The 26,637-nt window shown below is 38.9% G+C and overlaps 3 protein-coding genes across 7 annotated transcripts in view; 2 read left to right on the plus strand and 1 right to left on the minus strand.

Moving 5' to 3' along the window:
- Positions 1–2,542, minus strand: part of TOR1AIP1 (torsin 1A interacting protein 1) — a 43,655-nt gene extending 41,113 nt beyond the window's left edge. For 2 of the 4 annotated variants that reach the window (XM_061183062.1, XM_061183059.1), the window contains exon 1: positions 1,688–2,540. In XM_061183062.1, coding sequence (XP_061039045.1) covers positions 1,688–2,162 — 475 coding nt within the window. In that variant the 5' untranslated portion in view covers positions 2,163–2,540. Of the gene's footprint in view, positions 1–1,687 lie in introns of all 4 variants that reach the window. The other 2 variants (XM_061183061.1, XM_061183058.1) reach the window with 2 other exon arrangements.
- The window catches only part of LOC133086668 (torsin-1A-interacting protein 2-like), a 39,400-nt gene continuing 14,380 nt past the window's right edge, over positions 1,618–26,637 (plus strand). The window contains exon 1 of one of the 2 annotated variants that reach the window (XM_061183064.1): positions 1,618–1,844. The gene's annotated coding sequence lies outside the window, so the exon portion shown is untranslated. Of the gene's footprint in view, positions 1,845–6,422; positions 6,513–26,637 lie in introns of those variants that run through there. The other variant, XM_061183063.1, reaches the window with a different exon arrangement.
- LOC133086669 (torsin-1A-interacting protein 2) lies at positions 6,426–20,613 on the plus strand. Its single transcript, XM_061183065.1, has 2 exons — positions 6,426–6,512; positions 17,987–20,613. The coding sequence occupies exon 2, from the start codon at positions 18,656–18,658 to the stop codon at positions 19,049–19,051; it is 396 nt and encodes a 131-aa protein (XP_061039048.1). The 5' UTR covers positions 6,426–6,512; positions 17,987–18,655; the 3' UTR covers positions 19,052–20,613.

Below are 26,637 nucleotides of genomic sequence, written 5' to 3' on the forward strand. Positions count from 1 at the left end.
CTGAGTAGAGATTATGCATATTAACAGCAATATATAAACAGAAATGCAAGTAATTCATCTCTTTAGAAATGTGTTATTAGGTATACCAAAACTTAGGAATTTAACTAGCCAGAACTACTCTTTAAGACAATACAAAAATAAGCTATTCACCAATGATGCTTTACAACAAAAATACATTACTTTAGAAAATTTAAAAGATGGGCTAAAGCAGAAGAATGAAATACGTGTAGATCCTTATAGATTTACTAAAATAGAAGTATATCCTTTATGTGTTAAAAAAATTAGCTTATACAACTGCACCAGCCTGTGTGGGAGTCAATACAATTTAACATATATATTTTTTGCCTTCTAAAGCATTCTTCCAGATATTGGAGATACAGAATGAACATAAGCACGGAAGTATAACGTGGTCCTTCAAATATATAAACATATATGTAGGGTCTTTGTCTTCAGAAGTTGACAATCTTAAAAGAGAGATAAAACTAACATATATATGGGTTAAACTGTCTTGAATTGCTACTCCCAATACTAATTTACATTATTATTATTATTTTTTCATTATTTTTAACATAGTTTCCAAAATCAACACATCTTCCAATGTGTCAGCACTTCACAATGTGTTATTTAGCCGGTAAATGTGCAGCCTATTACTCTGGTCTAAACTGAAAATCCACCTCCTCTTCATCATACCCATCAAAGGTCTATCACTAACTATGTAAACCCATTATGATTCAAATTCCCTGATTTTACCTCATAGGTGCCCTACGGGGAGCCAACAGGAAACTTCATCTGTGAGTCAGTGTTAGATGGGGGAGAGGGGGCAGAGTGGGAGAGGATGGATTAAGGGAGTTGATTCATCTGTGACTTTCCTAAAACTATACAATCACCTTGTCAGTATCCTTGCGGCCCATTCAGACGAAAACTAATTAAGAGTCTTGCTTTGTCTGGCTACTACTTAACCATTGACGGTCCCCAACATGCGAATTTTTGCCAGAGACCATCACACTCTAGAAAGAGCGATCAGCTCAAGTTTATCAGGCACTGGGAAGCTTCAAGTTCAGGATAACTGCGTTACCCCGTTTCGGTGTAAGTATTTGGGTGGGGTCTCAAATCAATTCATCAACTACACTTGTCCTCAAAACGGCCACTCACAAAATTCCCCTCCCTCTCTCCCCACCTGGGTAGTGATGGAAAAAGACTGGAAGGTTAGATGAGAACCAAAATTCTCAGCTAGGGACTTCTGGCCTCTGAGAGTTAAAGGAGGAAATGGAAGTGGCTTTGGTAGAAACATCCGCAGGACAAAGAGAACCGATATGAAACCGAGCCCGGAGTGATTCAGTGTCCCGTCTGCCGCCTAACTCGCCGTCCCAACGTGCAAGCCTGCAGAAAAGAGGCAATCCTGACACCCCTAAATTGATGGCCAAGGATGCACGCGGCTCCCCAGCTCTGCTCAGGTCGCTCCGCACGACTGCCTTCCCTTCCAGTGCCCCCGCCCCTGCCGCTTTCCCGCCAGCGGTGTGGGCGGACCGGGCGTGGGGTCGCACGCCCATTCAGGCGGAGAAGCCCCGAGGGGGTGAGGTGCAGAAAGGCACACGCCCGGCCGAGGCGCACACACCCTCTGCGCGCGCACGCTCGCCGCACTCCCTCCCTGGCTCGGGGCTGAGACTGTTACCTCCGTCGGCCTCACCTTCGGCTGAATGGGAGTCCCGTAATCCTCTCCGGGTCGTAACCGGAGACGGCTGCAGCGGAGGCGGCTGTGAGTGCTGCTGGAGGCGAGTAGCTCTTCGTGTCTTCATCTCCTCGGCTTCCTGGAGTCGCGGTTGCCTCCGCTGCCGAGACCGAAGGTAATAGGAGCGTTCTCTCACTTCCTCTTTCGCCGAATCGGGCCGGAACTCTTTTAGCGGAATTTGTCTTCCCACCGGGGCCTTTTCTTTGGCCGCCCGGGGCTCGAAGTCGCCGTACACTTCGGGCGGCTCTTCTGAGAACCTCACTTCCCGCCGGCCGTGGCGCGACGGCGTAGGAGTTCCATACGCAGGCGCGTCACTGCCGCCGCCATTTTGAGGGGCGAGCCGGGGCCTCCCCTCCCGTAGCGGAGCCCTGGGCGTGACGTACAGCCCCCATCCTTCCCATTCCGGCTCCGCCCGCCACCCCTCGCCTGCCATAGTTGTTGACGTAGCTTGAGTCGATCGCGAAGGTGTTTTGGGGGGGCCTCTAGAGTCTCCCGCCGTTGGTGGCGATGGCTTTTCGGGTGTTCGGCAGTGGTGTCGACGGTCAGGGAGGCAGTTGAGAGTCGCCGGGGCTGCCGCCTGCGTCGTCGCTGCTGTGCTGCAAACCCGCCTCTGGGCCCATCGTGTGTTCTGAGGGCTGTGGGAGAGGCAGTGTCTGTGCTGGGTCAGCTGCCGCGGGTCACTCCCGCCTCCTGGCTGAAGGCACCAAAGAGGAGGAGAAGAGGGAGGAGGACGTCGCTGTCCTCGGCCTTCGGGGAGGGAAGGAGGGGACGACGGAGAAGAGCCCACTGGTTGGGCAGAGTGCCGGTACTCAGCCAGCTGCTCCTGGCAACTGTTGCCGGCACGCAGGAGACGCCCGGCCCGGCCCCCAGTACCGAGTCCCTGGGAAAGGCGGAGTGGAGGGAAGTTTCGGTCCTCACCCCTAGGCTGTTGCGCAGTTTTCCCGCAGCCTCTTTGATCGACTGCTGCCTCCGCCGTACCTTTCCAAGTGTTCCTTAGCAGGGGTGATAAGAAAGATGCTTTTGCAGGTGTCATCTTGGAGAAAATTTTAGTTTCAAGGTCCTTGGGAAGGCATTTAACCACTTTTTAGGTTTTAAGTCCCTCGTTGAGTGTACGAAATCGGATCTACAGGCATACTCGGGTGGATTAATATTTGCAGAATGTGCGCATAGCAAGCAGTCTCATTCCTGGTTTCGTGTAAAAGCTCTAGTCCAGCAGCACTGTTCAGAAAGCTTGCTAGTGCTGTGTTATGGACAGTGAGAAATGAACAAATACTTTAATGACGGCACTGTAATTTTCACTTGTGATCCATTATTTTTACTTTGATTCTGGGCATGACTTGATATACTGCATTTGATATAGGGTTTTCCTGCGTTTAGTTTATTGAATAAGAAAGCATGATAAAAGCCATATGTTCCACCTCTGTGTACCGTATTTGCAGATGTGGATAATCTGCAAATATCTAACCCAATTTAGACACACTGAGGGAATGTTAATTAAGTTAGTATAAAGTCAGAACAATTATTGAAAAAAGATTAATCTTGCCTTCAAATATACACACACTTCTTGGACGGCTTTCTATAATTGATTTTAGTGACTAGTTTTAAAAAGTTGCAATTTGGATAGCAATTATAATGAACGAGCCTGAAAAATTTGAAGGTATTTGTTTATTCTTTCATGTATTTAAAATCACTTTAGAAATGTTTTTGAGCAACTCATTTGTCCAAACTGGGCACAGATTTCAATTTAATGAAATCTTAAGGTGTTCTGTGTTTTCACTAATTGTCCAAAAATTTGGCCACAGACAAGAGGAATTACATGCTTTAGAGAATCACCTAGGTTTTTGCCTTTTAGGAGCTTCATTTAGCTGAGCTTTTTTTTACTATATATAATATAGCCAAAGAAACTGAAGGAATAGCAACATGGGAGATGCTACTTTTTAAAAAAATCTTTTGTCTTAAGGGAAAATTAAAAGCATGTTCTCCCTCATCAGCCTGAGTTAGACAATATATTTGGAAGATTCATGGGACTTAGTCTTTTCTGACAAAATGCTGAAAAGTGTTGATACTTGGTTAATACCTGGCTTTTATTTAACTAATGCTTTATAAGGTACCTATTATATTACTCATTATTAACATAATAGTAAAAGTTCTGTAATAGATGAAATTATTAAAGAATATAAAACTTCATAGTATTAATATACAAAGTTCATATTATGAACAGTAATGCATATATTAAGAGCCTCTTTAAAACAGTTACCAGGACAGGTGACTATATAGAAACTTGGTTACAGATTGTAAAACTTAGTTTTGGGGGACATATTAAAAAGAGGACAGGAGGTTCTATATATTATTGAATATTCAGTACGTGTGTTATTTTGTAATTAAAAATGCTTGTAAGAGGAATGGTTTTCAAAGAAACATCATGAGAAGCTTGAAGTAAAATCAGAGGAACGGCAACTTTAATTTAGCATTAACACATATATTTGCTTAGGATTTTCCCTCTTTATCTAGGTAATAAGGATACATAATCCTAGCTCTGCCATACGTGCCTCCCACACCTTAGCAACTTTACAAATACGAACATTCATCACTAACTGGGAGGTAAAGGTAAAACCCTTGTCAAACCAGATATTCTGCTGTAGATGTTTTCCAAACTACAAGGGTGGCCCAAAAGAGGTGACATTACAGAGACAGACTCATAGCTAATATTATAAGGGAATTGCTGGGCTGCCAATACCAAGAGAGGAAGCATGAGCTCCTGTTAAACAGTTACTTTGGGAGTTTGAGATATGTAGAGGAATTCAGTGAATCAAAAGAGAACAAGAGAAGAAATGATTACAACAAAGAATATACTCATCAATTTAGTTCATATATTTATTAAACACAGAATAGATGCTTAATAAATATATGAATTAAATTAATGAGAGTGTTCTTTACCCTGAGGGAATTTGCCATATACTAGGGAAGACAGATATACAAAAAATTATAATTCAGGTTAAATGGCTGGCAATTTAAGGACCTAGCTATTAGGCCTAAGTCTAGAAATCTAATGTTCTTGACACTGGATTTCTAAATAAAGCAGCTATTTTTATGAAACATTTTATTTTAAAATAATAAGATAATTTTTGTACATGAGTTTTTTGTTTAGGGTAAGCAGAAATCCTGTTTACTGAGAAAGCATTTATCAATTCATTGTGCATAATATCCACACTTTTGATCAGATAGAGAAATAACTTTGGGATTATATCTTAGTAGAAAGAGGAAACGTTATTTTTAATAAGGAAAAGATGATTGAATTATTAAATAAGAGGAAGTAAAGACAGTAGCTAGCTGCATTTATTCCCCATTCTCACAAGTGATAGAAAAAATATTTTAAAGATGGTTAATACAAATGAAAATGTCTAGAAATGAAGTGACGAGAATATAATAGTTTTCCACTTATTCTTTGTTGAATTAGAAATTGCAGTCAGTTAAACAGCATCTAAGAATGTTTCCAAATCCCGTGTCTTCTGCCAAAAAAAGGATGGTTGAGAGGTGAAGACACCAAAAAATCAGTTACATGAAGAATCAGTAATCCAATAAATTATTGAGCTAGTGCTATGTACTAGGCAAACCCTGTTCTAGGTGCTGGGGATACAGCAGTAGAAGAAGAGACCAAAAGACAACCCTCCCTGCCTTCTAGGCTTTTATATGCTATGGGAGTCAGATAAAAATCAAAATAAGTACAATAGTGTGTTGGTCAGGAGTGTTACGGGAAAAAATCAGGAAAGGGGAAGTGAGATTTATGTGAGTAGATTTCCTCTATGTTGTATTGAATTGGTGCAGGTCAGGAACAGGACTTTTAGACTTACTTGACTTTTTTTTTATTTTATTTTTTTATTTTTGTCTGTGTTGGGTCTTCGTTTCTGTGCGAGGGCTTTTTCTAGTTGCGGCAAGCGGGGGCCACTCTTCATCGCGGTGCGCGGGCCTTTCACTGTCGCGGCCTTTCTTGTTGCCGGGCACAGGCTCCAGACGCGCAGGCTCAGTAGTTGTGGCTCACGGGCCTAGTTGCTCCGCGGCATGTGGGATCTTCCCAGACCAGGGCTCGAACCCGTGTCCCCTGCATTGGCAGGCAGATTCTCAACCACTGCGCCCCCAGGGAAGCCCGATAATAGCTATTTTTTATTCATGATTTACTAATGTCGTTTAGTAGACACTGTTATGTACATTAGCTCATTTACTCACAACCACCTTATGAGGTACTATGTATGTAGCGTTGTCTGCATTTGACAAGAGCAAACTCAGGCTTAGATTAAGCAACTCGTTTGAGGACGCACCTCGTAATGGTAGAGGCCGGCTTCTAAGTCAAGTCTGACTGGTGCTTGCCAGTATCATTGGCTAGTGCCTCTCACTGTGTTGGTTCCATTGGTTCTTCGAGCCTATGAACTTTAGGTCTTTATGAGGGCTTAGGGTCCTCCAGAGTCTTGCAGGGATGCCTGCCTCCGGGTCTGGTAGCAGCCTGAGAACGCGGGGAGGCTTGCGGTTCTGCCGCTGCACTCACCACGCCTCCAGCCTCCAGCTCGGCCGCTGGCCGCCTGCGGGGAGGAGGGGCCGGCGCCTACCAGTCCCAGCATTCCGCGGGCGCCTACCCTCCCCGCGGAGGTCGCGGTCACGTGGGCAGGGACGGGACGACGTTCTGTTCCGCCGCGTCCGAGGGGTGCAGCCCAGCGTTGTGGAGCAGAAAGAACGCTCGAAGGGCTCTCCTGACATTGACAGTCGACGATTTAAAACCCCGCTAGAATTTGTAAGTAAAATGTGTATACAACTTTTCAATGTTTTAATATTTGATCTGATACCTTCTTTTTAAATATCTTTCAGAAACGGTCCTTCCCCACCCCCACTTCCTTACCGCAAAAACCTTAAACGGAGCAGGTTGGAGGTATATTTTTGTTTTGGAGTGAAAAAAGAGAAACAGAATCGTATAAACGTTAAACAGAATAAGGTGGGAATAAATGTTTGGTTTGGACTTTGAGACGAGAAGCAGAATTCCTATAGGGTTCAAATGTAAACGGGAAATCTACCATTGCAGGTGTTGATTACTCCCTTTACCTTCATGCTTAACAGGATCCCATCATTCGTCTTTTTAATCTTTATAAGATAGTGTCCGTGTTCTCCCCCCGCCCCGCCATCCCTCACTTGCCACCCCTGCCTTTTAGCCTTAATGGTGCTAAAAAGAGCGAAGTTTTAAGTTTTAGTAAGACCCTGCAATTACCAATTAATTACATATTATATATGTATTCCCAATTGTGTTTCATACCCGAGAAAGTTTACCCGTTTTTCCTTCCTTCAAAAAAGTTTACTCTCTACTTAATCAGTAGTGCTTAATTGTTAGACTTTATACACAGTTCCAGAAATCAGTTAACCTTAATCTGATTCAACACACTGTTTCAATTTTACCTGTCTTTAGGTTTTAAAACACTTTATTTTGGATCTATATGAGAGATCCTTTCCTTGTCTCTGTTAAGAATTAGGGCTGTGGCTGTTATCCATATTTATCAGTTTTGTTTTTCAAGCACAGGATTAGTATATAAATGGTCAGTGGGAAATAATTAAATTTAAAAAGGAACTTACTGGTAGAGGAACTAAAAATGTTCCTGGAAGCCTTTGTGTGGATTAGAACAGTTTGAAAAACTGACATTTGCTGTGAAAACTTTGGGAGTCTCTCCTGAGTAATGCTTATTATGCTGAATGCAGAGCCCAGAACTTGATTACCAGCTTTACTGCTGGTTTATCTAACCATAAGTGACTCATTTAAGCTCTACTTCACTTGTTTTTCTTCCTAGTGTAGAGATAATACTAGCCTGAGAGCTTCTATAATTAACAAATAAAGTAACAAGAATTTAGCTAATTATTTGAGGATTATTGGGTATTTAAATAATGTATAGCATCTTGTATATAATTTATTTTTGCTTAGGAGGTAATTTTAAACTGTATACCATGGAAATCCACATTTCTCTGAAGTGCCACTTGAATTTCCTGAAGGAAAGTTTGCTCAGAGAAGCCTTGTCTGCTTTATGCTGTTTTTCATTTTTCATTTAGAATTTTAATTGTGTTAAAATTTCATTAATAGTCTATATTTTATGATGACTACTGTGTCCCACAAGAGTTAAGTCAATATAGTGATTATACTTTATCGTAAGTTTTGCACAGCAAATCAAGCATTTGTGAATAAAGAAAGATGTCTCCAACATTGGTTATGAGCGTAGACTTCAGAGTCAGAGCTGAGTTTGAATTCCTGTTCTGTCACTTTGTGGCTTGGGCAGTTTGCTTTATCTTTCTGAGCCCATTACCTCATCTTTAAAGTGGAGAGTCATAGGGTTATTTGGAATATTAAATGGGTTTAAGGACTCAGTAAGTGGAACCAGTTACTACTAATTGGACTACTGTCTTCTTTACTAATATTAAAGGAAGCGGCACATGGTTTTGATAATCAAAATAGAAAGGAAGAAAATTCACTTATAATTCCACTACCTGAACAAATCAAATTGTTTTTATATACTCTTCTTTAGCCCTTGATCGTGGGTGTACATAATGTAAATATAATAACATTTTTGCAAAAAGGCAAATTTAAAACATTAATTTGTAAACTTCTGAGGGTTTTGTTTTAATTATATAAATAGAGCTCTCTGGTTCTGCCTTTATTTTGATCTGCTAGTGAAGAAACAGCAGAACTTTCCTTTAGCACAGTCTCCACTTGCTTTCCCCATTCCAAAAAATAAAACGTCTAGTTGCACTTTTATTTAACAGTTCAAATAATAATAAACACATCCTGAGACTTCTTTTGTGCCCCCATAGCCGTAAGTGCTGCACATTATCACTTTAACCCTCATAGTGCTTCTTTCATCTGGGTAGTTATTCCATTTTGTGGTTAAGAAAACCAGGGAAATAGGGCAGAGTTCACCAAGTCAGGTGCTGGAACAGTCATTCAGGCCTAGGCAGTCTGATTTTAGAGGACTGTGCTGCTAGGATTTCATATTTATAGATTCGCTATATGGATGTTGAGTCATATATGTAGGCAGGAGGTGATCCTGCAGGGTGACTTACAACTTCTTTGTATAAGAGTAACAGTATTTGTACTTTATAGCTACCATGACCACCACATGTAAAAAAAATTTTTTAGGAAAACAAAGGAGAGTAGGGAAGTGTTCAGTGCCTTAACAGATGAGGCATTCACCTATAGTTTTATTAGTTGTGGCAGTAAAAATATAATTTATGCACAAGTTATTAAGAGTAAATTTTCCCAAAAAAAAAAAGTAAATTTTCCCTTTTTTTATTAGGGATAAACATAGTAAACATAGGGTTTATAGTGATGGAAAGCTAACTCTTCTTCATTAAAGCAGTGTTTCGTAAGTGTTTCTTAAATTTTATAGGGAGCATCAGAATCATCTTGTGAGCCTGTTAAAACAAATTCCTGCACCAGACCCTCAAAGATTCTAGTCTGGTAGGTCTGGGGTGGGGCCCAAGAGTTTGCATTTCTAATAGGTTCCCAGGTGATGCTAATGATTTCCAGCTAATGAGTTTAGTAAGGAAACAAATAATAGTGGGGGTTGTCCAAATTGTTGGCCCCATGGTGAAACCCCAGTAGCAGTGAGCACCCAGGTCTTGTTTTTAAACACTATCCTCTGGTAAAAGGAACTAGGTTTTTGTTTTTTTTTTTGAGAAGTACTTGATTCCAGGTCTGAGTCAGGGAAAACACAAGGTGAGCCTGGAGCATCTTGTGGTGCTTGAAATTAAGTAAATGCTCAAAAAGGTTTGGGAGCTTGTGGAAAGAACACAGGAGCAACTTGAAGGAGCTTGATGGCCAAAGTTGGAATAACCTGAGTAATAAAATGAGTAATGGTAGTACTGGATTTTAACCCATAGAATAAAGTAAGTGGCCATGAGTCCATACTGACATAGTTGATAAATAAAGAGGATTCAAGAAGGGACAGCTCTTTCTTAGGGAAGAATTCCAGTGAGTAAACATGGTAAAAAGGAAACAGAAAATCACTATTAGACAAACAGCTGCGTAGTAATTATTGCAGATAAAATCTACCTATAATACTGGTAGGTGAAAGTTTGAGGAAAATCAGGGTATTTGCATAGTCTCAAAGTATCTCCCCAAGATAATTATTAGCTACAAAGGAAAAATAGTAACTTTACACTGGAGATACCGTGTTAACCAACTGATTGAGGTTAACATCACCAGTAATAAGACATACAGACATCATGACCCCAGTGATATGATGCACTTAGAAGGACTCAACATCATTTCTGTGGTGTTATTCTTGCCAAATATGCATAAACTCTTTATCTTTTTACTCACAAATTGAGGGACATTCTACAAAATAACTGGCCAGTACTTTTCAAAAGTGTCAAGGTCACAAAGACCAGGAAAGGTCACAAAAGATAATTAGAGACAGAAACTGTCACAGATTGGAGACTCAGGAGAATTGACAACTAAATGCAGTGGGGGAATCCCAGATTGGACTGTGGAACAGAAAAGGGACATTAGTGGAGAAACGGGTAAAATTTGAGCAGTCTGTAGTTTAGTTAATTGACTTGTACCAATGTTAATTTCTTGGTTTTGTAACTGTATTTTATGAGATGTTGACTTTAGGAGAAACTGGGTAAAGGATATAAGGAACTCTCTGCACTATTTCTGCAACTTTTCTACAAGTTTAAAATTAGTTCAAAATAAAACGTTTAATAAAAATGTGCTGGCTTCCTGTAGATACTAAAGATGATTAGAAGAGTTGAGCTAAAACTGGGAATCAGTTATGCCACCCACTGTTGGAAATCGTGGCAAACTCTTTGATCTTTGTGTGTTGCTTTTTGCCTCTGCATGGGTCAGCCTAAACCTGAAATACAAATCAAGGGAGTTGGGAGGGAGTAAGAAGGGTAAGAAGGAAAGGAAGACTTTCTATCCTCAGAAAAAATTTATCTCTGAACTGCTCCAGGCATCCAGTCCCTGTATAAGAAACAGTTCCCTAAGAAAGTAAGTGGAGTGCTTTTTGTTTCTAGTTTTTAGTACTTTCTCAACCTCCCTTTCAAAAATATGGAATAAGTACTATTTAGTGAAAACACTGGGAAATGAGTGGGAAATCTTGAAAATAATAATCCTGGCATATTATGACAATGGATGTGGTGCAGAGGCGTGGGCAAGACTTAGATACTTAGTTTTCAACACAGACACAAATAGCTGGTACAAGTATAGAAATACCTAACCTTAGCACTAGGTCTCACTGTTGAAAACTGCATATTAACTAAAGGTTTGGCTGCTGGTGTTTTAAATTGAAACTGTAGATAGAATTTGAACCATGGACTTTTGTCCATTAGGGCAAAGTAGATTGAAATGCACCAGTAAATTTCTAAACCAGTTGTTCCCCTTTATGGAATGCCAGCAATGCACACACACACCTGTTATGTTTGTCAGTTCCTTATTTTTTTATTTTGATTTTTGGCTGCGCCGCAAGGCTTGTGGGATCTTAGTTCCCCAACGAGGGATTGAACCCAAGTCCTCGACAGTGAGAGCTCGGAGTCCTAACCACTGGACTGCCAGGGAGTTCCCTGTTTCTCAACTCCTGGGTGACTCAAGATCATATTTTTTGTTTGGCTTATCTATTTTCGTAAGAGGGAACAGTGTGTGTGCTAAACAGTGTTGAAGATTGTGCCTTCTCTCTGTGATCTCAAGACTTTGCCAAATTAAAAGTAGTTCCTCACAAAACAGGCTGAAAACGTTTTTCAGGAGCATGTATTTTCATAATATATTTTAAGCAAAGAATTATTTTAGATTATGTGAATTTAAAAAGAAGAGTGATTTTTTTTTCATACTCTTTAATCTCCCAACATCTAAATTCAGAACTAGTTAATGAAATATGAAGTTCTTGAGATTTCACTTCGTGTATGAAACTTATCAGAGAAGCTGTCTCATACAAAAAATAGTTTTGATTATTGAGTAGTGTTAGAATAAATTATTCCATGGGAGAAAATATTTAAAATGGATACGCAAGAAAATTTAGAGCGTTTATATTTTTTCTATGTGTCTGTTCTTTTGATTTTATATATCATATGAGGACTTGGCTGAGGCTGAAGTTTAAGTGATATGTTTGCCTGGAGAAGTCATCCCAGTCCTGACTCAATCTGAAACTTATATTATCCTATCACTAAAAAGAACAAGAGGGACTTCCCTTCTGGCGCAGTGGATAGGACTCCGAGCTCCCAATGCAGGGGGCCCAGGTTCGATCCCTGGTCAGGGAACTAGATACCACATGCATGCCACAACTAAGGAGCCCACCTGTCACAACTAAGGCCCAGTGCAACCAAATAAATAAATAAATAAAAAGAACAAGAGAATTTTTGTTTATCAGAGGCAGATTTGAGCTAGCTTACTAACGTCCATTCAGGAAATAGTGAAGAATGATACAGACTCAATATTTAGAGATGATAATTAATATGTATTAAGCTGCCATCATTAGTAGTGTAAATTTCACTGGTTTAAATAGAACTGCATTTTCTGTTTTGATGTTAAAGTGCTTATTTTCTAAATTTTCCTCTAATAAATCTGCAGGAAGAATCTTAAATTTACTTTAGTTCTCATACACAAAAAGTCTGATCTGGGAAGTTCCCTGTTGGTGCAGTGCTTAGGACTTGGCACTTTCCCTGCCAAGGCCCAGGTTCAGTTTGTGGTCGGGGAACTAAGATCCCATGAGCCACGCAACGCAGCCAAAAAAAAAAAAAATCTGATAGAAAATATTTGTGAAAAAAATTCAGAAAGTTCCAAAAAGCGAAACTTGAACTTGCTGTGCTCTGGCAGCTATTTACATAGCATTTACATTATATTAGGTATTATAAGTAATCTTGAGATGATTTAAAGTATACAGCAGGATGTACGTGGGTTATATGCAGATACTACACCATTTTATATAAGGGACTTGAGTGTCCGTCTGGTCCGTGCATTTTGGTATCTGTGGGTGGTCCTGGAACGAATCCCCCACTGATACTGAAAGATGACTGTATAGCATTTATGTGGTAGGGAAGCCCTTTAAATTTGTTTTTTGCCCACTGTTGTTGGCTGCAAGGTTCGCTTGAAGATAAGGACATTCCAACTTCTGTGGGCCTTCCTGAATTTCCTGTGATCTCTACAGGCAATCTTTTTATATCCATTGAAAAGCCCGTAGTCTTTACCTAAAGCATTGGTTCCAATCTGGATTCCCTGGACATCTGGAAGCTCTGTAAGATTTTTCTCTCTGTATGTATAGAATTTGGCATTGGGCCTAGTACATGGTGGTTTCCTCAATAACTTAAACAATAATCAGTTGAGTAATGGTGGTTCCCAAGGTATTTTTTGCATTTCTACAAGCCTAGTGGTAATCATACATTTACCTCAAATCAACCACTTTTGACTTAAGCTAATGGAGTTGAGGAAGGAAACAAATCCAGAATAGCTGAAATCTCTCTGACTTTATGTTATAGGCATTTTGAATATTATCTGTAATTTAAAATATTGAAAATTTCTAAATCAGGGCTATTAACACTAGTTTTTTTCTTGTTTTTATTAGAAGTTCTGATTGGCAGATCTACATGTCTAATTAATAAAATGAGAAAACGAAGTTATTACAAGAATGGTAGTTGTTCAGGGATCCTTCCACATTGAGATCTGGGGAGGGGGGTGCCAGGAATAAAAATTGCCTTTGATGGTAGAATGATTAGGAACCATTCATGCTCAATGGTTCTGAACCATTTCAGATTCCTTTGGGAATCCAGAAGTGTATACAGTTGACCTTTGAACAACACAGTTTGAATTGTGTGGGTCCACTTACATGCAGATTTTTTTCAACAATAAATATTTCAGTACTACACGGTCTGTGGTTGATTGAATCCGAGGATGCAGAACGATGGCTACAGAGGAACTGCATATACGAAGGGCTGACTGTAAGTTACGTGCAGATTTTTGATTACTTGAGGGTTGGCACCCCTAACCCCCACGTTGTTCAAGGATCAGCTGTACTCTTTCCAGAAAAAAATGCACATGTGTACATAAAAAATTTTATATGTAATTTCAGGGGATTTAGGACTCCCTGAAACGTATCCTGGATTTTTGTGTGTGAAAGTGGAAAATTATGGGAGAGAGTTTCTCCCACCCCCACTTTAATATAATACGCACAATTGAAGAGTATCCTGTAGCTTTGCAAACAGCTTATGAAAGGGTTTTCTAAAACTTAACAGTCACTGCTTCAGAAAGGCAGTATCTTATAGTGGTTAAGAGCACAGGCTCTGGAACCAATCTTCTTGAATTCAAATACTGATTTCTCTACAAAGACCTGTGTGACTCTGGGCAAGTTGCTCAACCTCTCTTTCTTTAACTATAGAGTGGATTATTGTAAGAATTACATGAGTTAATACATGTAAAATGTATTACATGTATTAGAACAGATAGTGACGCTCAATAAGTATTAGCTATTGTTATTAAGTATTATTATCTTGGGGACTTCCCTGGTGGTCCAGTGGTTAAGACTCTGCAATTCCACTGTAGGGGGCGCAGGTTCAATTCTTGGTCGGGAGCTAAGATCCCGGTATGCTCCGTGCGCGGCCAAAAAAAAAAAAAAAGTATTATTATTTCAGAGATGGGAGTTTTTCTGTTGAATATCTGGCCAAGTGAGGTTCTTTGGGCTTCATCTTGCCTGGAAGGAGGGTACTTTTTTTCTAATTTGCACAAAGGCACCATATGAAAAAAGAAAGTCCTGTACACAGATGCATGCCTTTATGGAGTATGCCAAGATAAACTTTCTTTTCCATTAGGTAACCTAATGGAAAAATTAATTCCATTAATTAACATTAGGTAAGCCTCTTTTACCTTATTTCTTTTTTCTTTCCATAGAGATTTTTTTTTAATTGAAGTATAGTTGATTTACAATGTATTTTCTGTTACTTTATTTCCATGAAGAGATAGTTGCTTCCAATATTATGAGAAAAACAAAGATCCATGTCTTTCTGTAGGACTCCTCTTTTCCTCAGTCACCCACTTTGCCTCTGAGCAGAGTAACTGCTCCTGGTCTTCTTGTCCACAGTGTGAAAGTTGGTTTTGCTGCTATTTTCCACTCTACTCTTTTCTTTTTTTAATTATAAAATATTGAATAGAGATTGGGATTAACATATACACACTACTATATATAAAATAGATAACTAATAAGAACCTACTGTATAGCACAGGGAACTAACTCTTTTCAGTACTCTGTAATGAGCTATTTGGGAAAAGAATCTAAAAAAGAGTGGATATATGTAGATATGTATAACTGATCCACTTTGCTGTACACCTGAAACTAACACAACATCGTAAATCACCTGTACTCCAATAAAAATTAAAAGGTAAAAAAAGTAAAAATGAAGACAGAAGTAGAAAAAAAATATTGAATAGAGATTATGTAAACTATTATGATTTATGATGCATTCTTGTACCTCCAACCATTCAAAGAAAAAATGTTTACAATTATCTTTGAAATACTCTGTATGCCTTTCCCGATCCCATTCCCTTCCCTATCCCATCAAAGGTCATAGTTATCCTTGTACTTATCCTTTTCTTTTTAGCTTTATTGCATATTTATTCCTAAGCAATATATTGAAACTTTATGTAAATGGAAACTATATAAGAGAGTGAGTATGTGTGTATTCTTCTGCTACTTGCTCTTTATATTTCAGCTCAATATTATATTCTTGAGTTTTATCTATGTCTGTGTGGGAATACCTCAATTTTTTTAATCCATTCTACTGTCTTGGGCATTTTGGTTGTTATTTTGCTGTTATACAAAGAACTACCATAAATATTTTTATTCATGTTTTTAAATAAACGTGTAATTTTCTCTAGGGTAGTTACCTGAGAGTGGAATTACTGAGTTACAGGAAATGCACATCCTCAGCTTTACTTGATAATGCCAAATTAATTCCAAAAGTGCTTATACTAATTTATGCTCCTAGTGTTAGGGTATAAGGATTCAAATTACTCTATAGTCTCGCTATTTATTCATTCAAGAAATGTTTATTGGGTATGTACAGCAGTAAATAAAAACAAAACACCCTACTCTTGGAGTTTAGGTTTTAGTAGAGACAAATAGCTAAAATATTTAATATCAAAATGGTACATGTTTTATGGGAAAAAAAAGTAAAGAAGAGGAGGGGATATTATCTCACTGCTCTCAGAGCCATATGGGGATTAGAGACTAAGAGGATGAAGTATAACCAGGAAGCTCTGGGCTGCATGTGGTGATTGACATAAAAAGAGGTACAGGTATGATGAGATTGGTTGGTCCTCAGGCTTTCAAGCAGATAATGGTAGTGAAGCTTGTGAGGGTGAGGGGGGGGCGGGGTAGTTCGAGAATCTTGCCAGGAGTATTTTCAGGAAGAAATGAGTTAGGAGGCTGGTAATAGGTGATCTTATTCTGAGCATTTAGTGCTTTGGAGCCCTGTTTTGACTCCCCTCTTGCCCACTGTGGTTTGGAGGACAAGGGGAGGGGTGGTCTTGTCTGGAACATATGGCACACTAGATTTCTCTTGATTCAGGAATAGTTGGAGCTCTAGTGCTTGCTTAACTCTTGAAGATGGAGAAATGAAGGTTGGGGGAAGGCCATCCTTCATTCTGAGCATTTGGAGCTTAGGGAATGGAGCTTTAGCCAACAGATGTGGAGTTCGAGGGGAGGGTAGTCTTGCCTAGAGTATATAGAGCCCACATTGTCAAACTTGTTAATTTTTGCCAGTCTGGTGGATGTGAAATATAGTATCTTGTTGTGGTTTTAATTGAATTTCCCCTTTTCTTTCTAAAAACCCAAAATTCTATACCTTTTCAATGTCAGACTTAGTCATATAACTTTACTACTAACTTCTGTGATAAACCCCACGATCATGTGGGTTTTATTCATCATCTGTTTGTTTCATGTACTAGACACCCAAGATTTCCCAGTTCAACAACTGAAACTTTTACTGTAGTGGCTCTTGACAGTAGACCCTCAGGGAAATCTGTTATACCCTATGTTGTCACACAAAGGTCAGGAACCCTACTTTCTGTTCACTCTGCCTGAGGAGCTGAATTGGTAATCTTCATGCATACTTTGTCACCTAACCTCAAAAAACACATCAGTGTATCTACACTGATTCTATCCCACCCCATCCGGGGCTCCCATCAAACTGTTGGCCCCAGGTTGCAGCACTGGCAGAGGCTGCTCTTCAGTTGTCTTTTAAAGTTGCCATTTTAAAATCTGAGAATCACAGCTGCTATTGATAGTCTGAAAGGAAAATGCTTTGGCTGATCACAGCTAAGGGTATATAACTCCCTCTGCTTTTCAGGCTATATCTTTATACAGTTTTAACACTCACATCTTCCCCAGTGTCCCTTAGTGCTCTCACAGGATCAGGCCTCAGAATTCACAAAAGAACATTGGAGAAAGGCAGACTATATATTGTGCTCTGGTGATCTGTGGCACTCCCTAGGTGCCTGTCTAGTTGTTCCATGCATCCTGCTCTACCCTACCTTGTTTACTTGTTATATTCAGTGTCATGAAGGAGTACAAAGATGATGAAAGCATCTGTAAATTCCAACTGATTTACTATATATTTTCCAAGAATAGCTCAGGACTGTGCCTTAATTGCCTTCTTAAACTTAAAATGTATATGAGCCTATAAAGACAGATGTGGGCAATGAGACATGTCCCTTGTGGTTTCTTTTTCAGCCTTCAAAAGGATTTCATCCAGCTTCCTATGGTTAGTTATTAAGAATATTATCTAATAATTTTGTAAGCTTTTCCCTGCATGGATTGAAGTCTGTTTTAGAAGGCTGTCACCATTGTTAACGTTATCCCACCCATTATGGGAGAACTATATATATGGCACCCATTTCACAGATGAGAGACAAGAAATCTCAAAGTTTTACCACGTTAAACATGATTATACAGACCTTATTATTCCCAAAGTGCAAAAGGAGTAGGAAAAAGAAATATATAGTCCTAAAAACAAAAATTAAGCTAGTACAAACCTTAAATGAACCAAAATCCTCCCTGTTGCCCAATCAAGCATAAGAATAACTCCCAACAGATAAATTGGTTTGAACCCATATGAAGTTGTTATGGGGAAACCCATGAGACAACTCTCATCCACCTTGACTGACCCAAATGATTTCCAAATGCATGTTTCTAATAATATTGCGAGCAACTCAAAGCCCATATGAGTCGTCTGAAGTTTTATTATTTACAGGTATGTGAAGCATTCCCAGACCCTTCAACCAACTCAACAGCAGCTACTTCCCTGTGACTGGGTCCTGATTAAGGTCCTCCCAAGAAAGACTTCATTGGATCCACGCTCAAGAGGACTCTGCCAGGTTTTCCTGACCCCTCTACATCGCTATAAAGTGCCAAGGCCTTAAGACTTGGGTACGTGTATTACAACGGCAAGAGTGCCAGCGCCCACCAAAGACCCATTGGACCTGTCAGCTCCTCTGTTTCACCAAGCAGACATAATAACTTACCAGCAAAGCAGAGTAAGCCAGATGCCTCTGCATGATACCACCAGCTGATAACACACAAGAAAAAATAATTAACTTAGACTAGAACCCTATGTTTTCTTGAGAAGCTGGGATTTAAAGGAGCTATTCTGAGATCTGTGCTGCTAGTAAGTGACTGATAACATAGACTGGATCAGTCCCTGAGTTCAGAGACTGGGTTGCAAGTGAGTGAAAAATAGACAACGAAATCTTGAAGAATTGCACGGAGGTGCAAGCCAAATTTTACCCTCTCCAAGTAATGGTGGTTGGACTGAGAAAGTGCTAAACCAAACCTGTAATAGGACTGGTTGTTTGGGTGTCTCTCTTTATCATTGTTGCCTCTTACAGTTACATTGCTTTCTGTGTTGTCTCTCTAGGTCCCAATGTTCTCAGATAATTCACATTGCCCTGACTGTGGACAGCAGTGGTTCCCTAGTTTAGAACTAGGCCATTGGTTGTACCAAACTGAACTGGTTGAGAATGAATGTTACCAAGTATTCTTAGACCGTATTAACAGAGCTGATTATTGCCCTGAGTGTTATCCTGATAATCCTGCTAATAGAAGCCTTGTTCTTCCTTGGTCTTTCCCACTTGAGTGGGCTCCCCAAAATCTTACCAGGTGGACCTTTGAAAAAGCTTGCCACCCATTTCTTCTGGGTCCTCCACTGGTTAGAAAAAGGATACATGACTCTAGAGTTGCTGGTTTTAACCCTGCATTACAGTTAATCCTGACCAGAACAGACAAAACCTTGAACAAAAAACTTGGCCAAAGCAAATAACTTCTGAAACAGTCAAAATCATGGAGACTCTAGAGGGTTTTGTACTAGTAGCCCAAGGAAGATGGAAAAATGACTCCTTTCTATATCTGATCCAGACTGTCACTGCTCTGGGAAACTGCTTAAATTGTTGTTGGATCTGCTTCCAGGGTCTGTGCATCTCTTCTTCAGCATGAATTTAATCAGTATTCCAAGCCAGATTGTTCATTTAGAACCTGACTAATCCATATTTCCTATGTTTTGGAATTAGCTTACTCCTAAAAATCTCCACAGCCTAATTATTGACGTTATTATGACACAGTAGTCCTGGAGGAGAAGCCCCATACTGTGTGTACTTTCATTATATTCTAGTGATAACTTTTGTGGGAAAGCATCCTTGTAGCTGAATTCTAGATTATTCCAGTAAAACAACTAGACATTTTAATAATAAACTATATTGTTCTAAATTCCACCTCTTAAATGTTAATCAGTGATAATTATATATATATATATATATAAAATTTATTCATATATAACCATTTATTCATCATTGGCTCTATTTAGCTCATCCTCAGTGTGGCTATGACGTTATCGATAACTGGTCACTGTCAGAGAAATCACATTCAATCAGCACCTATATAGGTGACAATAAAAACATGCAGAAATGCCTCTGTCTACACCTCCTTGGCTCTACATAAGCAAAGACTATCCTGTCTTTGTGGTGACTGAACTTAGAATGTCCTCCCCTGGCAATGGAAAAGTACCTGTCCTAGGAGATAGGTGACAAAAGGAGTTACCCAGCTTGACTCCATATATATTATGAACAGTTTAGGGGAAGCATTTTTCTTAGAACTAAGAAGGTCTTACCTGACATTGGCCTCATTCTGGCCTTCACTTGTTCATAAGAATCATGGAACTAGAGTTCAGGTTAAGAAACTTAGAAAAAGCAGTTGAAAACATCTCAGAGGCCACTGAACAATTTAAAAATTCCACTTAAGATTCTAGATAATCCAGTGCTTGTGTAGCAACTCAACAATGTTCTCAAGGCCCCAGGTTCTTTCTATCTTTCCCCTCTGGAATCTTTATCATATTGGCTTTTTGTCCTCATAGTTCTCACCGAGTACAATGTAGCTTGTTGCTACTCCAGACATTTCAATCCCAAAGAAAGGCTGGAAGTAAGGAGCAAAAAGCTTTCTCCTTTCAAGTCTGTGTCTTTTATTTGGGAAGAAGATCTTTCTCAAAAGTCCCTCACAGATTTTTTCTTACATCTCATTACAGCAAGGATTTTTCCTTACATCCTTGATTCACAAAGGAGCCTGGGAAACCTGACAGAGGGGAATGGAGTTGCACTGCCTGGGTAGGACACATTGTCTCCCCTAATAAAATCAGGGCTCTTTTAGGAAGGAAGAAGTAAGGAATGAATGGCTGTTTGTATGCAACAAATCATGCCTGCCACATGTTAAAAAGTCACTTGTTAGTCTGCTTAAAGAATGTACCCCAGAGATCTGCCCTGTATCTGCCTTATGTCTGTCATGATGGAAGTTCTCTTCTGTTCTATTGCTGAATAAACTGTGTGGACTGCTAAATGGAGTGAAGACTAATTAGTTTATCATTTACCATTGGTTAAGAACTACACTATCCTAAAGCTCTTTCTAAAAAGTGAAAATTTACTTTGAGGTATTGCTTTTGAGGATGGTGTTATGATCAATATTATTGTCTCCTAAACTTTTTCAGACACATACCAAAAAACACCACATATGTGCAATTTTAAATATCGGCAAAATAGAGAAAGGGTCTTTGTTTTTGTTTTAACCAATCTCATTCTTAAATAGTAAGGACATATTAAATGGATTTATACAATTGATTTTCAAATCAGTGCCTGGGTGAGCTTGTCAGAAATGCAAATTTTCCCATCTTATAGAAATTTTAATTCCTTAGGTTGCTTGTGGGGCCCAGGTAGCTACATTTTACAAATAGTGCCTCAGGAGATTCTTATGCAGGTACTCTATGAACTATACTTTGAGAAATACCATAGCAGCATATGCAGGGTATTTAGTTATCTGGCTTAAAAGAATAGGAACTGAGTACTCATAATACTGTAAGGTAATGATAGTTATTGTACTTTGCCGGTGACATATAAAGAGGTTTCACATCAAAGTGAAGGTCACTGCTGATATTTCAGGTTATAACTCAGTCATTTTTCTCAACTGTTTGTGAGGAGGGCTCTATTGTAGCCCTCCTCAAAAACAGTTCTGTGTGGTGTCATTATAAGGTATGTGAGTATACAGGCAAGAGAAAAGAATCAAAAATACTAATTTTAATATTACATTAAGAAGGGTACTTTGCCTTCATACATGATTATCATCACATACCTGATATATGGTCAGCTCTCAGAACTGACATCATGGGGTAGAGTTCATAAAATTGAGCAAGGGAGAAAATTTAGAAAGCTTTGTAGCTTTTCAGCTTCGGTCTTTTTAAGTATGACTTTACTTGGCTTAAAATATTGCAGATTATTCTAAAATACTCTACTTCATAGTTATGAATAATGAATTTTAAAGTATAAGCGTATTCTTAAAATTCTCATGACAGTTGATCCACTGTTTTGGATTATATGAGCTATATTAATCTCTACTTCCGTACTGTAGGAGAGTTGATAATAATTACTTACACGTAATGGTGGCCATTTCTAGACTTCTAGAACTACTCTCTGTTATTTTAATGCGGACCTAGGAGTGGAAGTTTAATGGAAACTGTGCTGGGGCAACTGGAAAGTACCTACTAAAGCAGAGTCTGTCTTGAGTTGTGCGTGACTAAGTTAAGATTCATCTCTAAGTTGTAGGAGAAGGTAGCCCAGGCAGACAGGCACGCAAGAAAGAATTCCATGACATCCAAAGAGTATGTGGCAATCAGCAGAATACAGATATCTGTAAAAATGAGTTGAGCCATACCCCTTCTATCTCTTCAGTCTCCTCTGGCAGCCCTTGAGTCTCCATGGAAGCTTGGGAACACAGCTTGAAAACTACTTGTTATAGAGGAAAAATAATAGCCTTGGAGCCAGCTGACCTAGGTTTGTCTTCTGATTCTGACACTATTAAATGACCTTGGGCATTTTAACCTTTCTGTATCCAGTTTCTTGATCTATGAAATAGGTTATGTAATAATACCTACCTCATACTGTTGTGAGGTTTAAATGTGATAACATATGTCAATCATATGGCATGTAGTACGTCTTTAGGACTAGGAAGGGTATAAGAGAATGAGGCAGAAGTTAGAACTAGAGATAAGGTAGAGTCTTAGTTTTAGAACAGGGATTAAATCCAATTGTTAGAACTTGATGCTGAATTATTGAAAACTTCTTAAATCCTTCCTGGTGAAGGACAAGATTAATCTTTGGACTGAGGTCGATCCTGTAATTATGTGTGTCAAATGGTCTTAGATGTAAAGATTAAGAGGCCTGGTGGGATGAATGACCCAAGGCAAATCCTTGTCACATTTTTTAGGCCCATTTATAATCATAATTGTGGCAGATGTAGTTGCTACATGATTTATTATATCACTTGAGACTTTCATAACACCAAAATAAGCAATTTGAGAAAAGTTGAAGGATATGTGCAAATTTACCCAGGTCATATGTGCTAGAGTCACAATTCAAACGTAGAATCAGGATGCCTTATAGTATGTTTACTATATTTTTTTTTTTTTTTTTACTAGTTGTGTGTTCTTGGGTAAGATTCTTAACATCTCTATATCTCAGTTTCCTTATCTGTAAAATAGAAGGAATATTAATAGTCCATACATCATAAGATTGAGGTTTCCAGGATGGAGTAGGTTGGGTGAGGTCCTACTGCTTTCCCAGCTCTGATTTTGTTCTCATGGGTAGCTTTTCTTTGTCCTATCTCTTCTCAACTGGATATGACAAAATGTATAGGAGGCTGTGGTTGAAGTGTGCCTCTGTAACATAAGTTCATTGTGTGTGGGCTCAGCGTTACCATTACAGGCCTTTCCTTTTTTTTGTTTTCTTTTGAATTTTATTTTATTTATTTTTTTATACAGCAGGTTCTTATTAGTTATCCATTTTATACATATTAGTGTATATATGGCAATCCAATCTCCCAATTCATCATACCACAGGCCTTTTCTTTTGATTCTTACTTTTCCTCACAGAAGCTAATATATTTTATTTTATTACTCATTTAAAAAATATATTAACATCAATCATATAGAAAAGTGCAGGAAATAACATTCACCTATGTACCCAGATCTAAAATACATTAACATAGGAAAGATATCCCATGCTCTTGGATTGGAAAAATTAATATTGTTAAAATGGCCATACTACCCAAAGCAATCTACAAATTTAATGCATTCCCTATCAAATTACCCATGACATTTTTCACAGAAATAGAACAAATAATCCTAAAACTTATATGGAACCATGGAAGACCCAGAATTGCCAAAGCAATCCTGAGGAAAAAGGGAAAAGCAGAAGGCATAACCCTCCCAGACTTCAGATGATACTACAAAGCTACAGTAATCAAAATGGCATGGCATTGGCACAAAAGCATATATGGATCAATGGAACAGAATAGAGAGCCCAGAAATAAACCCACACACCTATGGTCAATCTTCAACAAAGGAGGCAAGAATATACAATGGGAACAAGACAGTCTCTTCAGCAAGTGGTGTTGGAAAAGTTGGACAGCCACATGTAAATCAATGAAGTTAGGACACACCCTCATACCATACAGAAAAATAAACTCAAAATGGCTTAAAGACTTAAACATAAGACATGACACCATAAAACTCCTAGAAGAGAACATAAGCAAAACATTCTGACATAAATCATACCAGTGTTTTCTTAGGTCAGTCTCCCAAGGCAATAGAAATAAAAACAAAAATAAACAAATGGGACCTAATTAAACCTACAAGCTTTTGCACAGCAAAAGAAACCATAAACAAAACGAAAAGACAACCTACAGACTGGGAGAAAATATTTGCAAATGATGCAACTGACAAGGGCTTAATTTGCAGAATATACAAACAGCTCATACAACTCAACAACAAAAAAACAACTCAATTGAAAAATGGGCAGAAGACCTAAATAGGCATTTCTCCAAAGAAGACATATAGATGGGCAAGAAGCACATGAAAAGCTGCTCAACATCACTAATTATTAGACAAATGCAAATCAAAACTACAATGAGGCACCACCTTACACCAGTCGGAATGGCCATCATTAAAAAGTGTACAAATTTTAACAAATGCTGGAGAGGGTGTGGAGAAAAGGGAACCCTCCTACACTGTTGGTGGGAACATAAGTTGGTGCAGCCACTATGGAAAACAGTATGGAGGTTCATCAGAAAACCGAAAAAGAATTACCATATGGTCCAGCAATCCCACTCCAGGGCATATACCCAGACAAGACTATAATTCAAAAAGATAGGGAATTCCCTGGCGGTCCAGTGGTTAGGACTCCGTGCTTTCACTGCCGAGGGCCCAGCTTCAATCCCTGGTCGGGGAACTAAGATCCTGCAAGGTGCATGGCATTGCAAAAACAAACAAAAAACAAAAAGATACATGCACCCCTATGTTCATAGCAGCACTGTTCACAATAGCCAAGACATGGAAACAACCTAAATGTCCATTGACAGATGGATAAAGAAGATGTACCTATATACAATAGAATACTGCTCAGCCATAAAAAAGAATGAAATAATGCCATTTGCAGCAACATGGATGGAACTAGAGATTATCATACTAAGTGAAGTAAGTCAGAAAAAAAAAGACAAATACCATATAATATCACTTATATGTGGAATCTAAAATATGACACAAATGAACTTATGTATGAAACAAAGACTCACAGACATAGAGAACAGACTTGTGGTTGCCAAGGGGGAGGGAAGGTGGAGGGAGGGGTGGAGTGGAAGTTTGGGGTTAGCAGATGCAAACTATTATATACAGAATGGATAAACAATGAGGTCCTACTGTATAATACAGGGAACTATATTCAATATCCTGTGATAAACTATAATGGAAAAGAATAAAAAAGAATGTATATATATGTATAACAAATCACTTTGCTGTACAGCAGAAATTAACACAACATTGTAAATCAACTATACTTCAATTTGAAAAAATAGATAAAATACGCTAACATTTTGCCACATATACCTCTTTTTTTCTTTTTTTAGAGGCTTTACAGGTACAGTTGAAACCGATTCTTGTTCTCATCCTATTCCTGCCCTTTCCTCCATAGAAGCAAGCATATATCCTTTCTGTTCATGTGTTTATTTAAACAATGTACAGAGCAATAAAAGAGTTGAACACTTTCAAAATTTTATTATTCAGTAACATTCATATATAAACATGTATTATGCATCAATCTGTAGAGATAATCTTACAACATTTAATTTTATGTGTTGGAGTCTGCTAAACTTGGTTGTATTACTGCAGTGCAAAGGTCATTCTGTATACCAGACAATGAATACCTACCAGGTTGCCAAAACATTACCACTGGTACATTGAGATGGAGTAGAAAGGGTGCATCTTAAAGACCGAGCACAGGGCAGCCACAACAGAAGAAGAGTTACTGAGGCAAATTTGTGTCCCTCTTCAGGGAGGTCCCAGGATATCGAAATTAAGGAAGGCATTCCTCAGCCTACTATCTGTTGATTTTCTCCAGTTATGGAGAATGCAGCCTTACTACTTTAACCTGGTTCACGCCCTCATGGAGACAGTTAAAGCAAAACAATAAGTTTTGCTGCAGATTTCAGGGTCACAGGGAAGCGGAGATAACTACCAGTGATAAGGCTAAGTTTTCTTTAAGTGGAAAAATGAATCATAACCTCCACAAATGGGGCACTGAAAACCAACATTTCACAATTGAACTTGTAAGGGATTCACTTCATCAGTTCCTTTTTGCAAAAGATACCATCAAAGGTATTTTTTTTTTGGACATTCTTATTGAGTGGTTTTTCCTACAGCTGCAGAAAGTCTCCAACATGCCCATTTTCCATCAGCATGAGGCTCTGCCTCACTTCTATTATGCAGTCCAGAGATTCCTAATGTATACGTTTCCTGGTATTGATTGGACACTGTTGAAAAGATTGACCTGCCTCTGGAATAGTGGCCTCCAGATCTCCCAGATACCCCACCATGTGACTTTTTGTGAGGATGTGTCAAGAACCTCTGTGTTTGTACCACTTCTTCCTTGTAGCCTTGAGGGAATATGTTTTGGCTATGAACAGCAATGTTACAAAGGGTCTGAGTGAAACGGGCTATAGGAATGATGTGTGCCTTGTGACAAGAAAGGTGTATACTGAGCATTTGTAAGATTATTGAAATATCTCTCATGATTTCTTTGCAGATTGCTTATTGACCACAACCCAGTTTCCAAGTAATACGTTTTTTAAAGCATTCAGTTGTTATTTGAAATAATGTTTTTTGAGGATATTCTACATGCAATGAAATGTACAGATTTTAAGTTTGATGACAAACACTACCTCAATAAAAATATGAAGCACTTTCATTACTCCAGGAGGTTTTCTCATGCCCTTTTCCAGTCAGTAGTCCTTCCCCTAGGAACCTCTGATCTGTTTTCCGTC

Source organism: Eubalaena glacialis, chromosome 3 (genome assembly GCF_028564815.1).
Source record: "Eubalaena glacialis isolate mEubGla1 chromosome 3, mEubGla1.1.hap2.+ XY, whole genome shotgun sequence".
NCBI classification, from domain to species: domain Eukaryota; kingdom Metazoa; phylum Chordata; class Mammalia; order Artiodactyla; family Balaenidae; genus Eubalaena; species Eubalaena glacialis.

Bases quoted from the DNA above. Each gene is read 5' to 3' on its own strand.
- LOC133086669 (XM_061183065.1), top strand. From the start codon at position 18,656: ATGTTCTCAGATAATTCACATTGCCCTGACTGTGGACAGCAGTGGTTC.